Source organism: Sturnus vulgaris, chromosome 3, assembly GCF_052056855.1.
Source record: "Sturnus vulgaris isolate bStuVul1 chromosome 3, bStuVul1.hap1, whole genome shotgun sequence".
In the NCBI taxonomy this organism is placed as follows: Eukaryota; Metazoa; Chordata; class Aves; order Passeriformes; family Sturnidae; genus Sturnus; species Sturnus vulgaris.
In genome coordinates, this window is record NC_142245.1 from 91,607,911 (window position 1) to 91,628,869 (window position 20,959).

Here is a 20,959-nt window from a genome sequence, read left to right on the forward strand (position 1 = left end):
ATCCTTCTCCTGCTATCACATTTCTGTCCTTCAGCCTCTTGGAGTCCAATTCACTGCTGCATGCTGATTGACAGAAGCACTTTCAAAAACGGAAATTAAATTTGAACTGTATATTCAATACAGCCAATGAGAAATGCTGGACCTGTGCCTTATTCTTGCATGGTGGACTGGACATGCAGCAGGATATTTTGAATGGATTAACTTTTTGATGTGTTCATCTGCCAGAAATTCCTTTCCTCCCATTTTTAATTGGATTTCTGCCATTTTCACTTTCCTACAGCTATGACAAGTAACTTAAATTTACCTGGATCCAACTGAATACAAGACCTTCTTCCCTTGGTTAGCCACCCTTCTGAACCCAGAAAGCACATCAGTATAACTTAATGAAGCCAGGAGTTTAGAAATAGAAAATTAACCCTGCCTCTCACTACCTATTTCTTAGTTATCCAGGAGAAAGAGATGTTGTAGACATCTTCCTTCTGGGAGTGGTGACACTTGAAATCAGAACTTCAAAGCAAGTCCAACTATTAATTTAATACTCTCATTATTTGAAAATAATCATGAACTTGGAAAAAAAAAACTGTGTTCTGAAAGATGCTTTCAGCCATCAAAGCTAGAAACATTGGTTCCTTTGCAGTAAGGACACATGGATGAGATGAAGTCTGGGAGAAGGCCAGAGACCCTGCCATATGGCAGGCAAGGCATGAGAGATTTTTAGCCTCTGAAGCCTTAATACACTCTTTCCCTCTCATAATATATCTCCTTCTGACTTCAGGAAAGCCTCCTGCAGCAAAGACTGCACTGACTCCAGTTCTGTCTTTCCATGCTTTTTTAACCACCAATGTTTTTGATGTTGCATTTCTCAGCTGCAGCTCTGAGTTGCCATTGGTTTTACTGTTGCAGAAATCTCTACTACGTACTGATTTTGCCTGCCTTTATAATTACTTTAAAAGAGCCCTTGCTGTAGAGGTGGGCTTATTCACCTACCTTGCCAACATCTGACTCTGTGCTCATCTGCAGGAAACTTGGAGAAGACTCACACCGGCGCTGGAAAATTATTTTCAACAGAGAATGGACATATTAATGACAAGAGACAAAAGGAAAGGAAGAGAGTAAGTCCATTTCACATACTGATGGGTTACCATGGTCAAGGGGTCCTGCAGGACTTGATCAATGACAGCACACAGCTCTTCTGTTTGTTGTCTGAGCTGGGCAGGGGAGCACATCTGAAAGGGGAGAATGGATCACTCCATTAAACTTTGCATTTTGGTTTTAAATACAGATCTGAAAGATAAATAGCATCACTACCTCTGAATGAGTGTCCAAAGCAGTGTCTTCAGTCACACTAGCAGGTTTGGTTGGCTCTTCTAACGCCTGCAAATGAAGAGGTATTGGTGTGATACCGAGTTGAAAATTTTGAAAACCAAGCAAAGATACACTCCTTCCAATACTGTTTCCAAAGCTGGCACTTTCACCATGAAGAGATGGGAGAAAAAGAAATTACAGGCCTAGTGATGTTGTTTAGGTTACCAAAACCTGATTTAGAGTGTAGATATGGGTTTACAGGGAAAAGAGTATTGAAGCAGGGTGAATCATCTCCACTTCTGCAAAACCAGCAACTACCTGTTCAAATTGTCTTCTCCTTCAACCACGCCCCCTCCTTCACAGTAAATGTGGCACAGTGAGTGTGCACCTGGGGTGCTGGGGGCTGCCTGCTGCGTGCCAACAGAGAGCTGCCACCTGTGAGCAGGTAGACAAGGCAGGGACCCAAACACACAGGAGGCCCTTTCTTTTCCTTCAGCAGATGTTTTCTGTAATAATGTTTAAAAATGTTTAAAGAGAATGGTGATTTCACCTTGCAACAAAACATTGTTTGCCATTCTTGGGTTTTAGCCTGAAATCAGAAATGTATGAAGCAAAATATGTTCTATATTTCTGATCTCACACTAAGCAGATATGCAATCTCTCCAAAACAAAACAAAGCTTCTTGTGTTTGGCTATACTGCTCACTTTCCTATCTATACCAGTACTTGGAGCAGGTTTGAAAACAGTGGAAATCAGTTTGCCGATCCCTTCACTTTGCAAGGGTCACAAAACACCCTCAAAAGCCAAAATCCACTGCTCAGTTCTCTTTTCATCTTCATCCAGCATCTGAGAAGCTCATTCTCCCTGCCATCACCCATTTTTGCTTTGAAGTGATTTTCAAATAGACATCGTGCTGAGACCAAAAGTTACTCTGGAAGCCTGCTGATGTGTCTGCTGAAGCTGGACTACAGGGAAGGCAACTGCAGGGTTTGTGGAGTTTTTTTGTTTAACACATTATGTTTTTGTACGGTTTCATTTTCTTTTTCTTTTGTAAGTATAACAGAAAAAAAGTGCATTCCAGTAAAGCCCTTTTTCATGTATGTGAGATTCTGCTTGAATGGACTGGTCCCACTGAGGTGGGTGTGAGGGCTGCCAAATACATACAGGTGACATATGTGGAGCTGTGACGGAAATGTCAGAATCTTTAAAAAATAAAAAAAAAAGTAGAGAAGCATACTTATTTCTGAGTTTTATTTTGCTAGTACATTTGATTCCTTTCCTTGTCCAGCTACTGGCAGCATACATCTGCGTACACCTAAGCAAAAATTAATGACGATTTACTTTTAATATTATTATACCACCCACAAATGATCTTGCACAAAAGTTTATTTATGGAACACCATGTCTTCTAATAAAATTAAAAATAGTTGCTTTCCAAATATTTTTTCCTTTCTATCTCTTGACAAATGTGTTGGCCTTAGAGTAGTTGTAGTTCAAAAGGTAAAAAGTAAAAGTGATAAACCTTTGATATACATAAATTAATGTAATCTTATCCCAAGACAGCCCATGAAAAGATAAATAGTCTTTCTCATCCTGGAAGTCTCATCATTGTCACCAAGCTAGAGTTTCAAAAAGACAGACAGTCCTGTTGAAGGGGAGGGCTCAGCTAAAAAGCTCAGCACTGCACTCAAATAGAGTTCCCCTGGTTCAATAAGCAATAAAATAAAGTAGAAGAGTCATTTCAAAACCCATTAGGGTCAGGATTGAGAAAGCAGCCTGATGTAGAGGGATGATGAGTTTGAATGTGAGTTAGGAAAAAGGAAAACTATTAATCAATCATGAGTTTGGAATGAGGAAATATCTAAGCTTCTCAAAATCCCCAAGAAAGCAGTAAGATAATAAACATAATAAAGGGATTGTTAAGAAAAAAACCTACATGTTTCTGTTTCATAGTCACTTCGCTAGAATAGGGGGTGAAAAAAATCAAGGGTAAAAAACAACTGCCCTGAAGATTTGGCGGAGTCTTTCCAGAGGAATTACAGCTACATCCAAAAGTCTCTGTTCAGAACAAAAACTGGCTAATTTAAGAATCTGTCAGCTTCAGAAACTGAGTTCCCAAATATCTTTCCATTTTGGAGCCTTCAGTGACTAAGGAATTCGGGTGAGCACAGCACCAAGGTCTGTGCTCTCCACAGTCTCTCTGAGATACAACCATCATGCAGGAGCCACACTAGAAAAAGCTGCAGTGTTCTCCCTTTCTGCAGCTTTAGGAAAAGAAAATTTTATTTTTCAAGGCAATTAATATAATTTCATTCACTCTTTCACCTCTTTTTTTCTTTCTTTTTTCTTTTTTCCTATTTTTCATTTTTTCTTATTTGAACAGTTGAGTTCTCCATAGAATGATTGAAACAGGAAACTATACTTTCTATAACTATTCCTATCACCTCTAGAATGATAAATGGTTCTGTTTAATCTGTTGTTAGCTTTTCAAAACACATCTCACTTTTTTTTCCCGGCATGACTTCTTTTTATTTTCACGCTTCCACATAGAAAAAAAAAAGACATTAAAATGTACAACTACTTTTTTTTTCAAAATTACTGGTGTTACCATGAAAAAATGTTATGATTAATTTCTATCTACATACTGCTGATTAGTACTATCAACAGTATTCAAGATTCACTTCCTATGCTGATGGTCTAACAATATTAGAAGTGGAACATTCTTATTTAGACATTCAAATTTTTGATTATATGTGAAATAACAGTGGTTCCACAGTTTAAAAGAACATTGCAATTTAGATAATGAAAATTTCAATTTAAATGAAATAACCAGTTGCTGAACCACTATTTTTTTTTCTTTAAAAAAGGCAATTTTGGGGGTGTGATGCATTTGTGATGCCATTGACATCACTGATGACTACAATCCTTCCCTCCTCTTTCTTCTTTCTTGATTGCTAAAACAGTATCAGAGCTGAAAGGACAATGGTAAATGATCCAAACACAATCTCCAGTATTTTGTTAGAAGTCTGAAAGGTCCAGGCAACATAGGGGCAACATTCACCAATAGACCATATCAATAGAAAGAGAAAAAATAATTTTGTGACCTAGATCTGACATAGCTTTCTTCTTACTTTATTGTGAATACCCTGGACTGATCATATTTTTCCCATCACTATCTTTTCTTAAGCCCTCAGCACATGTGAAAAAATCCCACTGTATAATGGAACTTCACATACCATTGATTCCTTTAATTTCTTTCTTGAAGATTTTGGGGGATCATACTGAAAATTTTACTGAAATTATACTGACAATTTTCTTTCCTATGAAATAATTAATACTGAAAACTTCAAGACCATGAAAAATGAGTGAGCTCATAGGCTGCTCCTACATTGGCCCATTTGATTATTATTACAGACAAACTAGGTCTTTTATGTAGTCCTACAACTGCACAAATTATTGCCTTTCTTTCTTACCATGAGGTATTTTTCTCTAGCCTTGAGAAACACTTTGATGTGAACACATAATCTGGATGCAAAAAATTCACCTAGTAAGTGCACACCAGAAGTATTTGAGGAAAATAAAAATCTATTTTTATCAAAATATTCTCAACAAAGTGTTATCAGAAATGCTTTCCAGGTCCAGAAAATTCTGACATGCCTGATAACAGCCAATTGTCCAGCAGTTAGGTCAATCGTCTGAGAGTGAGAAAAATTGGCTTCCAGGTTCCTGTTGTATGATTTCTAGGAGCAACCTGTATCTGCATTTGCCATGATCAGTTCCTATAGCAAGGGATTTTTGATAATAGAAAAGCTGATGCCTTGAGAGGCTACCTAGAACAGATGCTAGACAAGGTCAAAGAAATAAAGTAGATATTTATTAAAGGCCTTCAAAGGATACACCCTGGGCAGTACAAGAGCCTGGCCATGGCTACACCCAAGATAGACAACGGGTCACACATTTTCACACTTCTATAAGTTTTGGTTCATTTACATATTGGGGTTATTTGTCCAATTACAGCTTCAGGTTATGAAGTCCCATCCTCTCAGTTTGCTCTCCTCAATTCACTGTGGTTTCCACTTTTTGGGCCTGAAGCTGCAATAGTGCTCTTGGTTCTCAGGCTGCAAAAGGATTGTTTTGTCTAACTAAACTGTGAAGAGAACTTGCTAACTTTTTATGTGAAGTTCAGAGTTATATAATAATGCAGTACAGAATCTGGAAAATACAAAAGCTAAAACTTAAGGCATCATTCAAGGCAAGAACTTAAAGCTGAATCTTCAATGTAGCTGAAAGTTGCCGTATTTCCTCAGTTGCATTTCTTTCTTCTCATTTAAAACAAAATAAAACAAACAAAAAACCGAACATACCCTCTTTTTCCTTCTGTATGCAGAGGAAAATACTTTTTCTACTTTTTTCTTCCACAAGGAGAATATGCTGCACTGTCTATTGTCTGTTTTTGTAGGTGATGGGAGGCAATTACCAGGTCTTTGGAGTTTTCCAAGTGTAGCAAAATATGGAAAGACTGGTTTACTTTTTCTACATTTACTTAGAATTGAAATTATTGTCTGCTTGTAATTAGTTGATAAATGCATTCCAGATGAGACAACATTAGCACCTCTTCCATCCATAGGCAGTCATACTTAATGTTTTTCAGAAGACTTGGTAAGTGTGGGATAAGCCTCAGATGTGAAGCAGGTTTGTTTCATGACACATTCCATCATCCTGGGTTTAACAAGTGTGCCACACTTCATCCCCAGTTCAGGTTGAGGGAAGTCTGAGCAGAATATTTGCAGCACCAAGCCTGTATGCCCATGCTTCCTTTCCACCAAAATGATGCTCAGACATGGGAAATTCACCCCAGTCAGTATGTAGAGGGGATGAGTAGCTGGACAAATACAGCAAACCCATATTCCCCTGCATAGACCTTGCTGTAGACCAAAGACCACTGAATTCTTAAGAGAAGACTTTTTTGGTTTCTAAATCTAAAGCCTACAACAGTTTTTGGGTTACATCTCAAATTTTATACAATACGGAAGATTAAATTGAACTTGTTTTCAGAGACTATTTTCAAGACCCTTGAAAGAAAGAAGGAGTTCATAGGCTGCTCCTACATTGGCACATTTGGCTATTACAGACAAACGAGGTCCTTTTGTCACTCTGCAACTGCACAAATTATTGCCTTTCATTCTTAACACGGGATATTTAAAGTCATGAATTTTTCTGTAGCTCCTGGAAATAAACTCTTCATCTATCCATTTTGACTGAAAGACATTGTAGTAGATATTTGATAAATACAACCTCTAAATAACAGACACATTACTTTTTAAAATATTACCCAATTCAGAAGGGAATTTTGAATTAGACTGTGACCACATCCATATAATTGTAAATATCCATATAACTGTAGAACCTACACAAGAGTGAGTGACTGCAGAATGGTGACTCACTTAGTGTTAATAAGTCTTAGTGTTAATAAGGCAAGAAGAAATGACTGTGCTCACCTAGTATGACGTCTTTAAACCACAGGACTATCTGGAATATGAGGAGCCAGAAAATTGTCCTGTCTTGATTTTTCAATTTTTGTGATAAAAAGCCTATTTCAGTTTAATGGTTAATTAATGTTTTCTGTCACATTTTTGCCTTATGCCTAGATTAAACTTGTTCAGCTTCCTCTTCTGGCCAGTGGATCTTATCATCCACTGCTCTGAAGAGTTCAGTACCACAGTCTTGGACCTGCTTCAAAGCTCTGGATTTGTGCAGCTGTGATGGCACTGCTGACTGACCCTGGTAATCATCAGCTCATTATCAGCATTTCTGCCATCCTTGCTCAGGCACTGTGGAGCTGTGCCCTTACTGGCAAGGACATTATCCTGCCATCCTCGCTGCCATCTCGGCTCTCTGCAGAGCAACCCCTTCTTGCTGCTCGCTGACAGAGCCTGACCATGCTGAGGACAAGTCCCTCAAAAATTCTCCTGGCTGTGAAGGAAGTTACAGCCCAATCTTCCAAGAGACATCCTGGATAGTGCTTTTTCTGAGCAGAGAACAGGTGATGTGAGAAACACTGGGGTCATACAAACTCAAACAACTGGAAAGTTTGCCAGTGAGGAGATTTGATGAGGTTAAGCCACTTCTGGGTTTCTCAAAGTATACGCATATGTAGCCATTCAGCCTTTTGTCTCTACTCATGGGCACATACTTGAACAACATTCTTTGATGAAGAATACTGGAGGATTAGAAGATTTTGTTCTAGAAAAAATATTAAGCTGATGACAGCCTAATGATTTCATAAGCAGAAGTTGAAAAATGCCTGTTTAAATTAAAGCATCTACACAAACGTAAAAGAAAACTTGAAAAAGTTAGACACCAAGAGAAAATTTAGAGGCAGACAAATCACTGCACTTTACATGGCACATGAGTGGCAGTTTTCTGTCATGGGACCTAATTAATACCGTGGATGAATTGTTACTAAGATCATCCACAACACAATTCTGACTCATTTTATTTCTCATGACCACTTAATTTAAGTAATATAATTACTCACACAATGGGAAAAAGTTGACTTCTGACAGTGTGCATTTCTAATTTAATTACATAGCAAAACAGTTTTTTAGCACCATAGGCTAAAAAATATATCTAAAATTATGTTGTATTTCCAATCATATAAAAATTATTTTAATGTTAATAAAACATCATTCATGCAGTTAAAATCTTATTGTCCTAAATCTCACTCTTTTTAATGCTGTGTATAAAAAAATTGCATAAAATGGGAACAACATAATTACTGTCATTGAGCTAGAACGTATCATGAGTTGCCCACCCAACACTTTTGAGGAGAATACTTGGATATTAAGGCTTGGTACAATGGGGCCTGAGTGTGCCATGTGACTACTTCATGCTTTCTCATAGCAGTCGTAATCTAAACTCTTATCAGCTAACACAAAGGGACTAGTTTAGAAGCACTACAACTAGCTGCTGCTGTAGACCAACAGGAGACTGTCATCCAGAATTCCCAAGGTAGGAAAAAGCATCTGCTCAAGCAATGCTGAAACATACAACTACAAAATTACTTAGCCAAGAGCCTCTCCTGAAGGCAAATCCTATAGCAGAGAATTGATTTCTTATTAGTACTACATGACTACTTTCACTACTGAAGGATGCACCAAAGCTATGATTTTCAGTAAATAAGTGGATAACCAAAAGTCTATCTAAACACAGATATCTTTTGAGTCGTTACTTTTTCTATGGATGTCAGATCTCAGGAAATGAGTTTTTGAGCTTTCTGTACTTCCAGGCACAGACCCCCTGGAAACACTGCACTGGACCTGAAACCTTGGAGAAGATTTGTAAATATGAATAATAAGTTAGAAATCACAAATGTGTAGTGAGTTAGATGTGTGTGTTTTCACTGGGTGATGGGTTTTAAATTTGAGCTTTTACAGTATAGTGGTAGCTAGGGGACAAGATGGAGAATTTTGGGTGGTGTCTTTCTTCTTGTTCATCTTCTTCTCTTCCTTCTTCGTCACAGAACTTAGGTAGTTACCTTTGGATTGGTCAGTTCAAAGTAACTCTAAGGGTCATGGGAATCTATTCTTGGGTTAAAAGTATAAATAATATAGGTGTAAAACTTTTACTGGTGTGTTTAGCTTTAAAAGGCCTTGAAGCAGTCTCAGCTGTGGCCATTTTTCCTACTTCTAGCAAGGAGCTAGAAGTGCTGCTGTGCTTTCTGTAATTCTTTGATAGGATATAATAAACATCCAAGTCCGAACAGGAGAATCCAGCTCGATCGCCTTTCTGATAATCCTGGCTCCGAACAGAAACAGATGGGATTGATGACAAACCACTAATTAGTGGTGCAAAGCTCAGCACACTCTTAAATAGGGATGCTGGCATTAGATTGCACAAATCAGTTTTCTGTACTGGGGATAAGCAACATGCAGGTTGTGAGTCAATGCCCCACAGAGCAGCAGCAATACCATCAAAAGAAATCCATTTTCTTACGAAAAAGTGCAATCAGACAGCTGACATAAAGGCACTAGTTCACATCAGGAGTGTGATCTTAGAGTGAGTCCCCTGCTCAGAGTCACCTACCTGGCTTGGCTGGCAGAGTGGTGCAGTCTCAGAGTGCACAAACAGTGCCTTTCAGGTGTAGTCAACCATGAAGTGATACTGCAGGAGTCCACCAAATTCTTCCACCCGCTAACAGGCTTTCTGCTCAAACAAAACCCTCCCAAAATACATTCTGTAGGGGTGTAGGATCTCCTGCATCAGCTATTTTCCTTTACAGAGCCGTTTCTATTGCACCATATTGTAAGCTAAAGCAAACATAACCTTCATTAGTGCATTAAAGATTTAAGTGAGGGAAGGATTAAGTTTTATGCAAAGGATTAAAAAAAATCATTCATGATTAAAAGAACATTGGAAAATAAAGGAATGTCTCTTTTTTCTCAAAAAGAATCTGATCTATAGCATTTAACTGATAATTACTAGATCACAATCAGTAATATTTCTAGGAAAAAATTACCATCTTCAGATTTTGTAAACAGTTAAGTTCACCCAAACTAATAAATTTAGGCTTTGTAAATCAGCTGTATGTGTGAATAAATATTTAGACGTGTAGTCAGGAATGCTTAAAAAAATTATCAGAGGCTAAGTTCTTCAACTATGTCCTGAACAGAAAGCCTTTTCTGATAAAGCTACAAACTGGATGTTAGCATGATTAAGTAAGTCTTTATACATGCAAGACACTTAGCTCATGATCATCAGAGAAAGTTTTTTGTTAAACTTAGCTATTCTTTTGAGCAAATATAATTTGGTAAAAATATTTTTAAAAGAAATATCCATGAGTATTTTGAGAGAGCAAGATACCTTCCTGCAAAGCTTAAATTTTCAATCGGCTTTCCAAGTTGAATTATCTAAATAAGACTTTACTGACTGTGACTTTGGTAGTAAATCAATGCACTGAAGTCTGGAGTTTGAATCTATCTGCTTCTCCTACAGAAAATGATTGTTACCACAAACTACATACTGGGAATGGCCCACTGGCTAGCTCTTACAGTGCTCAGGAAGAATGGAAGTTAACAGAGGTCAGAACAATGGCCAGGATGGTTCTCACTATTTAATAAGACAGCTGGTCAAAACTGCATATTTGGGGATGTTAAATTTGAGGGTATAAGCAGCTGTCCAATAATCATTAACTGACCAAGACCTACTGATTGTCAGGTTCCAGAACAACAGAGCTTCAGACACTTTCTAATAACAAAACAGATTTTGAGATGTTGCCATAAAAGGCAAGTCCTTTAGGACACTGGGATTTTTTCTTTTTTAATAGTAAATTGATTTTCAGAAATTCAGATTAGTGAAGTCTTTGATCTTCAGTGAAAGTGAATGACCCTGAGAAATGGCTGGAATTATAATCCTGAGTAGTTAGTTCCCAGAATTTACATTCTGCAGTATCCCCCAACAGAAATGTCAGAACTTGTACACGAAGCTGAATGGTCCCAAATATACAATGCAATGCCCATGTCCTTGAGCAAACACTAACCTTCTGTTCCATAAGCAATGTGTTTGTAGGGATTGCTGCAAATGCCTTGTAGCTTGTCTTGATCTTGTACTGTTAAAAGGGTAAACCAGAAAGCAGGAAGGGAAGTAAAACAGGGTAGAAGAGAGAGAGAGGGAAGACAGGGGAAAGGTACGGACAGAATGAAAGACGATTACAATCCTCTTGCAGACACGTTGCAACAAAACAATGTTCATGTATTTCCTAGAAAAACTATTTCTTAAAATAAATCTAGTGGTTCTGTTAAGGTTTTGAAGTCAGGTAATGTACGTGTTTTGTTCTTAGGGATGAAGTAGGGAAAAGCAAATTCCCTCTACCTTATAGCTTCCAAAGTAAGTTTAACCACTTTTTGCTGACTACCATCCTTAAATGAATAGCAGGGGAGGTTGTTTTTTCCAAGTTTTCTTGTGATTTGATATGGAAATGCACAGCTCCTTCTGTCAGTATATCCACCTCAACAACTGTTGCTGAGTGGTGTGATCCTGAACCATGAAATCAGAGAGATTTCTGTGATTGGCTCTCATGAGACTGATTATGATCCTTAAATGCTGAATTGCTGGTTTGAGTGGAGAGATCATTAAAATCTTCATGCAGCTTTTCATCTCCTGAATAAATAACTCTACCACCCAAACAAAATAAGTATAGGAACTTTCACACTCTAACAAAGCTAACAGAACTGGCAATCTGAACCATAAAAAATGTATGGTTTTGGGTATGAAAATTCTAAGATCAACCTTAAAAAATATTATTTTCAAATAATTTCTATTTTAGGCTATATTAGTTTGCCCAGTTATTTTTAAATCTTTATAAACCATACTTTTTACATTTTCTTTGCAAATATAGAGGCTGAGTTCAGTAATTCTTAAAAGATTGATGAGATTCTTCTATACTTATAGGAGTTCAAGAGGTAAGATTCTTAATTAGAACTGCTAGAATTATTATGTTATATTATAGTATAGTATTAAAAAGTGACAAAAAAGTGATAAATTCACACAATAGACTTTTAAGTTAGTCATTGTTTATTTCTGTGACAGTCAGCCAGAAATAAACTTATTTGTTAATCAGGCTAGGGTTTTAACGTACCATTACCTGCAACAGAAAATACTGGTGATTATGGGATCACAGTCTAAATCAGCATGCTGCATTTTGGGTCATTCTTTTGTTTACTTTTTATTTTCTTTATATCTACTAAAGGTCTCGATGACAGGAGAGTGGGCAAAATTTTTACTCAGATAAGAAATTTATCCACACACCCGTCTTGAAATAATGGAGGGCACAACCTTTTATTTCTTTCTATACATAATATTGTTTACTTTTGACTTTTGAGTTGCTTGCTTTTGAGTTTTGACTCAGTCAGAAACTGCAGAATGAGTCATTCAAGAAGTCAGTAATCACAGCAATCATATTGAATGAACAGATTGAAAAGCAGATGAATGCAAATGCTGGAACTGAACTTCTTTCTATTTTTTAGTGGAAGGGTTAGTTTAGAGCATGGGATAGTAATTCTAACTTGAATGTCTACCATTCAGTTTCTTCAGTCAACACTAATGCTTTTTATAATCGTAGACATTTCTACAGAATTCATCTCATTCCAAAATAGGCAAATAGAAAGGTAAAATAAAATCATCTTCTAAATACACCATATTCTCTCCACTAGCTGTAATAGAATCACCTAAATTGTGCTTGGATATGTAACTTTCAAATGTCAAAAGTAATTTGAGTTGAATCCTAACCTTTGAACATTTAGACAGCAACACTGCATAGCTCCATAGATATATTTATGCATATACAAAAAATGTATGCCTAACTAAACTTATGTTTATTTTAAACTAAAATAAAATACTGATCACTGAGATGGAAGACCAAATTCCAAATATTAAAATAGGCATATTTACAAAATGTATCCTTGTTTGATTATAATTGATATCCAACTAAAATTGTATCATTGAACATGTGAAATACAATATCTTCACCAGCAAATGGGCTTTTACATATGATGAAATGTGCATCATATATGAAAAGAGAATTATGATCACTTTGAGGTCAGTTGTACTATTATATAAACTAAACAAAGATATAACAGACTGTTAAAATGTAAAAGCTTCAATACTGCTTTCATGTGCTTCATGACTTCCAAATACTGCAGAACCCATGAGCAACGTGCTCTTTTTGCAGGTCTGAGATGAGTGGAAAGCCTTTAATTCGGTTTCTCATCTATATTACTATGTTTCTTTATACATTATTTCATGTTTTCTAAATTTTTCTTTCAATACCTAAATGAACCCACGGGTCACTACAAAATGTGCTAGACGTGCTATAAAGGTTTAAAATCAGTGACCAAGCATGGTAGCATAGAGCTGCTCATGAATAATCTTTCCTGCTTTATGATAGGTTTTGCAGCTGTACTGAGCTCCATGCTGCTGAAGTCAGTTTGTTTCCTGATTTGGGCAGACCTATATGCATTCCTGAGCTACATTCAAATAGGAAAAATTAAAGAATATGGAAGAATGATACCCTATGAAACCACTACAACGTTTTTTCAAACCAGAAAGCTAGAAGTTGTTATTCTAACAACTGTTCCTGCAGAATTTATCTGTCCCTACTCTGTCTCACTGTCCATTTTTCTATATTAGGTCTGTGAGGACACTATCAAAGTATCTACAAAGTCTAGGGAGAGAGCTTTTATTTCCTGTGGTCATCCAAAGCTGACACTTCACACTGATCTGTGGATTTATGTTTATATTCACTTTGCAAAAACATTCCCATTTTAAAATCATTAACAAATATAAACCAAGGGAAAGCACATGCTTATATATACATATGCAAACAGTAAAAACAGACTAATAGGTTATCTTTTGATTTGCACTAATTGGTGCATGTCCGAATTCTGGTTTAAGAGATGTTGGTTTAATGTGTGTCTTAATGTTGCTGCGATGACTGTTGAAGCAACATTAAGGTTGAAAAATTACACATGCCAAATTATACACACCAAAGGCAAGCACTTCTAGATTTGACTTTTTCCCTCGATGTTCACTTAGCACATTCATACATGAAAAGATTTTGTCATGCATTAACAATCATCAGATGAAGCAATCTACTTTTTGTCTAGTTATAAAGTTGAGCTGATTAGTACTAAAGAGACCTAAATGCTGCTTAGGATATTAAAGTCGTGTCTCCTCAAAAACTTTTTTTTTTCTCTGGAAATATACTGAGATTTGAGGCTGGAATATCACTGGACAGCCTGTTACCATTAACACATCAGCAAAGTTTATTGAGCTATAATGATCTAGGGATGGAAATAAGTGCGAGCAGGAGGAGGGTTGAATGAACAGTATTATAAACAGTAGATGAAGTCTCAGGCTCACATTTTAAAGCCATGAGAGACCTTTCCTTCACTGAATATCCAGCTGCATTAGATTTAGATATTTTAGGTCTTCCATTTCTCCAGCTGAGTCAGCTTTGTCTACATGATTAAAAATTAGACCAGATTAATGGTCCAAGTCTGTTGTACTGGTGGACACTCTTCCAGTCTCCATGGAATAGTGAGGCAGCTTCAAAAGTGCCACCATATCGCATGATAAAGCAGAATTTGTAGGAAAAGGGACAGTAGGAAAGACAGTATAACAACCTCTGCAAATATAAACCCAGGCAATAGCTCTGTGTCACAAACAGAGAATTTCCTTACAGCCAGAGATCTCACAGTGCTCAATGCACCAGCTATCAGGAACTGCAACTGTTTTGCAATCTGCAGGCTTGGTCATGCCTTACAGTTTGGTCTCAGGGGATTTTTTTCTTGGAATTTCTACAATTTCATATATCTTTTTGTTTCATTAACTAATGCTGACAGGGTGTGACAACACTCTACAGCTTTGCTCAGCACAATGGTTCCTCTTGACTTGTTTGGATTTTTAAAGAACCATTCATGACAATTGCTACTTTGTGCTGATTTTAACCTCTCATTTCCAATTAACATCTTAGTCACCCCTGCCATGGCCAAGCTGTTCGGAGCACATCTGACACAACTTGATCTGGCAGGCCAGGCTGTAATTTTGTGCTGTGAGCAAATAAATCAATAAATTATCACAGACTTTGTGTGATGGACAGAGCTCAGATATGAGTTAGAGGAAGGGAACAAAGCACAAGGGAAGCACAAGAGTGCCAAGATAAGATAAAAGAGGCTGGAAAGCCTCCTGCAGCTCTGGTACCTTCTGCAATTAACGCCTCCTTCTTGCATAGTAGTTCCTCTTCTTTTCACCTACTTGCTGCATGTTTTTAGATTTCCTTTCCTTTCCTTTCCTTTCCTTTCCTTTCCTTTCCTTTCCTTTCCTTTCCTTTCCTTTCCTTTCCTTTCCTTTCCTTTCCTTTCCTTTCCTTTCCTTTCCTTTCCTTTCCTTTCCATCTCCAGTGTGCCTGGTTCCCAAGCCCTCCCGCAGGAATTGCCATCACTGTTATTCTCACTCTGTGATGACTCTCCTGTCTTTGGGTGGATGACAAACAGCAGGACCATGGCTGATCTGCCAGGTGTGAGACTTTTGCATTTGCAGTAGGTCTGGCTGTAGGAAGTTTTCTTTCCCCCTCATCCTCTGTCTAGCACACCAAGATCAGAGGAGTACAAAAGAAACGGAAGAAGCAGAAGACTGTCATCGTCTTCCCTTTCTGGCCCTTGGCCACAAACTCTGCTCAGGCTGAGCTCATTATTGCCTCTGGGCTAGTCCCAGGGTGGCTGGGGTGAGGAAAGCCTCCTGGGAAATGAGGAGGACAGGCAGGATGGGGTGCTTGGGAATCACTTATCAGTGGAACACCTAGTTCACATCGATTAGATTAAACTGCTCCTTGCTCAGCCCTGGATCTAAGATCACCACATTTCTATTACTTTCCCTGGGATCACATACGGATTTATTTAGAATGGAGTGACCAGAACAGCTTCATGGTTGATTTTTGATACACCAGGATTTTAGTCAAGCTTCACAAATATGTGCACAAAATGTATATCAGAGCAGCTGGACACAAATCCATCTTTAATAGTAAATCATCTTACTTAAGAATAAAGTATCTTCTTTTTATCCTAAAGGATTCCTACAACATCTTCTCCATAATACAAAAAATGGTGGTAGCAATTTGAAGGGTAGGATTTCATTTTCACTGTCTTCATCATTGATACAAAATATGTTCCTTTTCCACATTTTTTCCACATCCCATATATTTTACTAGTATTCTGCAACATGGATGAGATTTTTTCTTATAGGGACAAAGAACTATTATAAAATAAGCATGCATCAAGAATACCTTGGGTTTGATGTTTTCATGGTCAGAAGGCAGGGAAAAAGACTGTGGTGAAGTCAGCTCTCTGGGTCTTGATGACAGTGTGCCTGGTGACTTGTCTGAGATGGGAGATCTGCACTTTAACACTGATGAGATGGCAGAATTCTCAGGTCTTGGAGGGGAGGAGTTAAATCTAAAATTTTCTTGCACCAGTGGAGGATTAAATCGCAGTGGATGGGAATAAATATTGCCAGTTTGTGGAACCAGTGGGGTAGAGTGAGGCCGTGGGAGAGACCACTGCTTTGAGATGCTAGACGGGGTAGGAGAGGAGGCACTGATATCATGAACAAATGTTTGGGGTGAATCTGATTTAGATCCAGAAGGTGAGTGCAAAAGACTTGGGGAAGGAGATGAGTGTTTTTCTAGGGGAGGAGACAATGCATCACTAACACTGGTAGAAGAAAGCAAAGGATATGACCGGCAAGTGAAGATGGGCGAGTAAGTGCTCACTCTCTGAGACTTCTGAGGTGCCTGGGACCTGGAGGCAGAATAGCTCAGCCCTTCTGGAGAAGGAGAGGTGGAGTATGCAAAGGAAGAGGGAGCTGGGGCACAAGGAGGAGACAGTGAAGACTGCAAATCTGGAGAGGCAACTGATTTTCTATGGGAGGAGACAGGGGATGACAAAGAATTTCGGCAGTCTGGAGAACGTAATTGAATGGGAAGGTGATTTTTAGGAGAAAGGGACCTCGCTCGAGGGGTGGGATGAGGCTTGGAAGGTAAAGGTAGATGCTGAGCCCATCCTGAAAGCCAATCCTCCTTGCTGGAAGAATCTGGCCTTATAGGAGGGCTTGAAAATGATTTCTTGGGGGTTGGGGGAGTTGTTTTGAACTTTTGATCTATTGCAAGTGTTGAGGAATTAAGGGAGCTAGGGGAAAATGTGGGACAAGAAGCAGGAGAAAGTGGCCTCCGCTGAGAGGAGCCTGATCTTAAAATAGCAGTTAAGAGAGTCAGTCTGGTTGGCAGAGGGGATTTGACTCCTGACTTGGCTGAATTTCCTCTGGATAATGTTTGTGTGTAAGGCTCATTTATACTACATATGGTCGAAGAGGACCCATAAAGAGAGGGTGGAGACAAAGGTTTAGGGCTAGGAGATAATGAATGTGTTACTATATGTACAGGGAGAGGAGACAAAGCATCCAATCTTTTGGAAGAACTGGGGGAGATAGACTGAGCTAAAGATCCTTGAATTTCAGTTGAACGTGGAGGATTGGAGGAAAGACTTGGACTCCTTGCTGGAACAGAGGATGTGGTGAAGCCTCCCATTTTGCAAACACAGCCAGGGCTATAGAGACTTGCTGTTTGTAGATTATCAGACAATCGAGGAGTAGAATGCCAACTCTTTGATGCAGAAGAGGATATTTTAGATATTGAGGGAGGTGAACTATGGGAAGCAGACTGAAAGTAGAGAGATGAGTCTTGCTTAGAAAACCCACTTGCTGACTGCCAGTTGTTACAGGAATCTTCCAGCGAAGAGGCTTGATTCATGTTAACCATGGCACCACACGCTACTTTCTGATTAATTGGAGAAATTAAGTGGACAGCAGGTGATTTAGAGGAAAGATGATCAGAGGTGGAAAGAGTAGAAATTAACTGGAGAGGAAAAAAAAAAAAACAGAAACAGAATTGTTAAAATAGGTGGAACTTGTGGAACTGTTAAACACCCCATATTTCAGTCGTGTGGTCATGCGTATAGGGTTTCCATTAGTACTGCTGTGTGGGTTAAAGGCATAGGGCTGTTTTAAGCTTGGACACAAAGCCTGGTGGATAAGGTCCTCACAAGGAAGGTGACTGAGGCAGAAAAGCTATGTGGTACTTCGGGTTTATGACACCTCTGGTTTTTTTGATATAAACAAGATTCAAGGCTACAATATTTTTCATTTTAGGCAAAACCCAAGACAGTAGTGCCATGAGTGTCTGGAATCATGTGATGCCATCCACATTATATAAACGCAATGGAAGGTAAGAAAATTGCAATAGTGTCCCATCTCACTTTGCCAGTTCAGTGGAAAGCAGCCTTTTTGAAAATAGGATTCAAGTATTCTCTTTCTTGTGCAGTAAACAACCCCTTCTGCAGCACTGTGATATCAGAATGAGAAATTTGCCTGGAATTACTTAAATCAGACATCCAGTCTGCCTTTCACTTCTCCTGTCATTCACAGAACAGAGCATTTGACAGTCTGCAGGCATGGAAGAGTCCTTATCCCCTTCTCCACAGTCTTTCGATACACTAACAAAACAGTAATGAGCTCTTTCATGAGTGTCTTTTTTCTTGGGTCTATCCTAATTAGGATTTGTCAAAACTAATTAGAGCATACAAGTATATTATCAACCTGTTATACAGTTTCATGCTTCTAAAGAAAGAAATTCTCTCAAAATCTTCCAAGTTATTATAATGCTGAAATTAAAAACTGAGGTATACACAATATGAATAAAACATATCAGTATGAAATAGTGATTAAACTCAACTGCAAAACCAAAAGGATACAAATTGTCACCTAACATTTGACTAAGCAATTTGAAAGCAGGGAAATTGACTCCAATTTCATCAAACTTGATGTAAATATAAGAACACCTATTCAACTACTGTTAGATACTCTGAAAATATTATGCAGCTCTATAAAAGACAATTATACTGTTCAGTTTAACACACAATTTGCTCATGGCTGTGGCTCAGCCTATGAATTATATTTTTAATACATGTCTTACCCATAATAGAGAGGAATTATGATGATGGTGACGATGATTATGATTATGTAATATAGTATTGATATATCACAAAACAAAAATAAGAACAAAACAACTAATTTTCAAGTGAGAGCACATGCTGGAAGAAGCTGCAACAGAAGAGCAACACTTAAAAGCTTTCAAAGGCAAAACTATGCCTAAATATGGGATAAACACACACTTCAAAACCCTATTAGCCCTTATAACTTAAATTCAGTGAGCTCTCCCTCCTAAGAGATCCCATAAATAGCAAGCCTTTTAAACCAAAGACACTTTATGTATAAGGTAACTTCAGAAAAGCCAGGTCAATGCTTTGATTTACCGGAATAAACACAAAACCTCCAAATGACTTTACAACAACACTAACTTCCCATTGCTTCTTGTGTTTTATGTGTTAAGGTATCCCATTTCAAAGTGGAAAGTCAATGGATGTATACAGGGTAAATACTGGAATATAAAAAATCATGTTGCTTATATCATTGTATATATATTCTATCTGACTGAGAAATTAGGACTCCTGTTGAAAATGCTGCTAATTAAGAAGATGCAAAAATACTGGAAATTGAAAATAATTTACCAGTATTTAATCATTATGAAAAATTATTTTTAAATATATCATGAAAGATAAAATTATTTAATGAGATGAAAAGCAGTGTGGTAATAAATCTGATAATCTGGAGCAGCCTCATGAATTTAGTAATGAATTCTGGAAGTTAATAGGCTACCAAAACAGAGCTGGGGTATGAAACCTATATTTCAAAATAGAATAGATAAATTTTGCCTTATAAAAACAACAGATTAAAAGAAAGTGAGGAACAAATATGAAACTTTATAATAAAAGCACGGGATGTGCAGTGACTTCTAATTAGTTGAAACTTAATAAGATTTATAAGCAGCTACAAAAATGTCCATGGTAGCAGATAACAAATATGCTCCTGCAAGTAAAATAAAGACATTTTGCAGTATTATTATCTAGTTTAAATACCACTGAACATTTACGTGCTGAGCTAATTGAGCCATTAATCAAGTCTTCAGAAATGATTTCGCCATTGCAATACAGTTTTAATAACCACATCTATAGATGATCAAGCTCTTATTTACAGGATCAGGAAATCATAATCAAAGTGGGGTGGAAGTGACTTCCAGAGGTTGTCTAGTCCAGCCTCTGGCACAAAGCAGGGCTCTCATCAGCACCAGAGGCTCAGCTCAGCTGTGGCCGTGTCTCACCCAGTCTCCAGAGCTCTGATGGGGCTCCAGCACCCCCGGGCAGGCTGTGCCACTGCTGCACCACCTCCCACTGGGGAAGCTGCCTCTGATGTCCAGATGGGATCTCCCACACTGCGATTTCAGCCATTGCTGCCTCACCTGCCCCTGCAGAGAAGAGTTTGGCTCTGTCATGTCTGTAACTGCCCTGCAAGTGGTTCTGGGCAGTTCCTAGATGCTTCCTCAGGTGTCTCTTGGTGGGAGTCAACAAAGCCAGCTCCTTCAGCCTCAGCTCACATGTGCCCCAGACACATTTACACTTTTGTGCTGGACTCTATTCCCTTCCTCACATCTCTCTTGGATTTGAGGGTTGCTGGCCTCCAAACCGAGCATGGCTTTACAGTTGCAGCCTCAACAGTGCCAGGCAAGGTATAATAACTTCCCTCAGGCAGTGGATTTTTTTTCTGTTCAGTTTCTCTACTGGTTTAAAACCGTCCTGTAGGTGAATTGGATTAATGCAGAAGTGAGTGACCAAAGTGGATTTCTGTTTCTTTGGTCTCTGATTCAACTGCAAGCCTTTTTCTCTTCTCGTGAGCTCCTCACATATACATGTCCCAAAAATGTATGAAGAAAGTTGAAATAGGTGGCAAGGTTACGTTAGCACAAAGGGACAAAGGCACTTGAAAAATATCTTGATGCCTTGCAGTTAATTATTCCAGAATTATCAAAGTGGACATAATACTAGTATTGAGCCTTGCCCAGGAGACCTCCAGCACATTTAAAATGGCAAAACTGAGCTGGACATAAGGCAAATTGTCATTCTGGTTGAGGTCACATTGTTTTGGAAGGGCA

The 20,959-nt window shown here is 38.2% G+C and overlaps 1 protein-coding gene across 3 annotated transcripts in view; it reads right to left on the reverse strand.

Moving 5' to 3' along the window:
• MLIP (muscular LMNA interacting protein) overlaps nucleotides 1-20,959 on the reverse strand; it is a 108,020-nt gene that overhangs the window by 34,360 nt on the left and 52,701 nt on the right. For all 3 annotated transcript variants that reach the window (XM_088162269.1, XM_088162268.1, XM_088162270.1), the window contains exons 4-8: nucleotides 16,145-17,770; nucleotides 10,844-10,912; nucleotides 1,309-1,374; nucleotides 1,143-1,226; nucleotides 988-1,047 (exon numbers count right to left, since the gene is read on the reverse strand). In XM_088162269.1, the coding sequence (XP_088018395.1) occupies nucleotides 988-1,047; nucleotides 1,143-1,226; nucleotides 1,309-1,374; nucleotides 10,844-10,912; nucleotides 16,145-17,770 (1,905 nt within the window). The remainder of the gene's footprint in view (nucleotides 1-987; nucleotides 1,048-1,142; nucleotides 1,227-1,308; nucleotides 1,375-10,843; nucleotides 10,913-16,144; nucleotides 17,771-20,959) is intronic.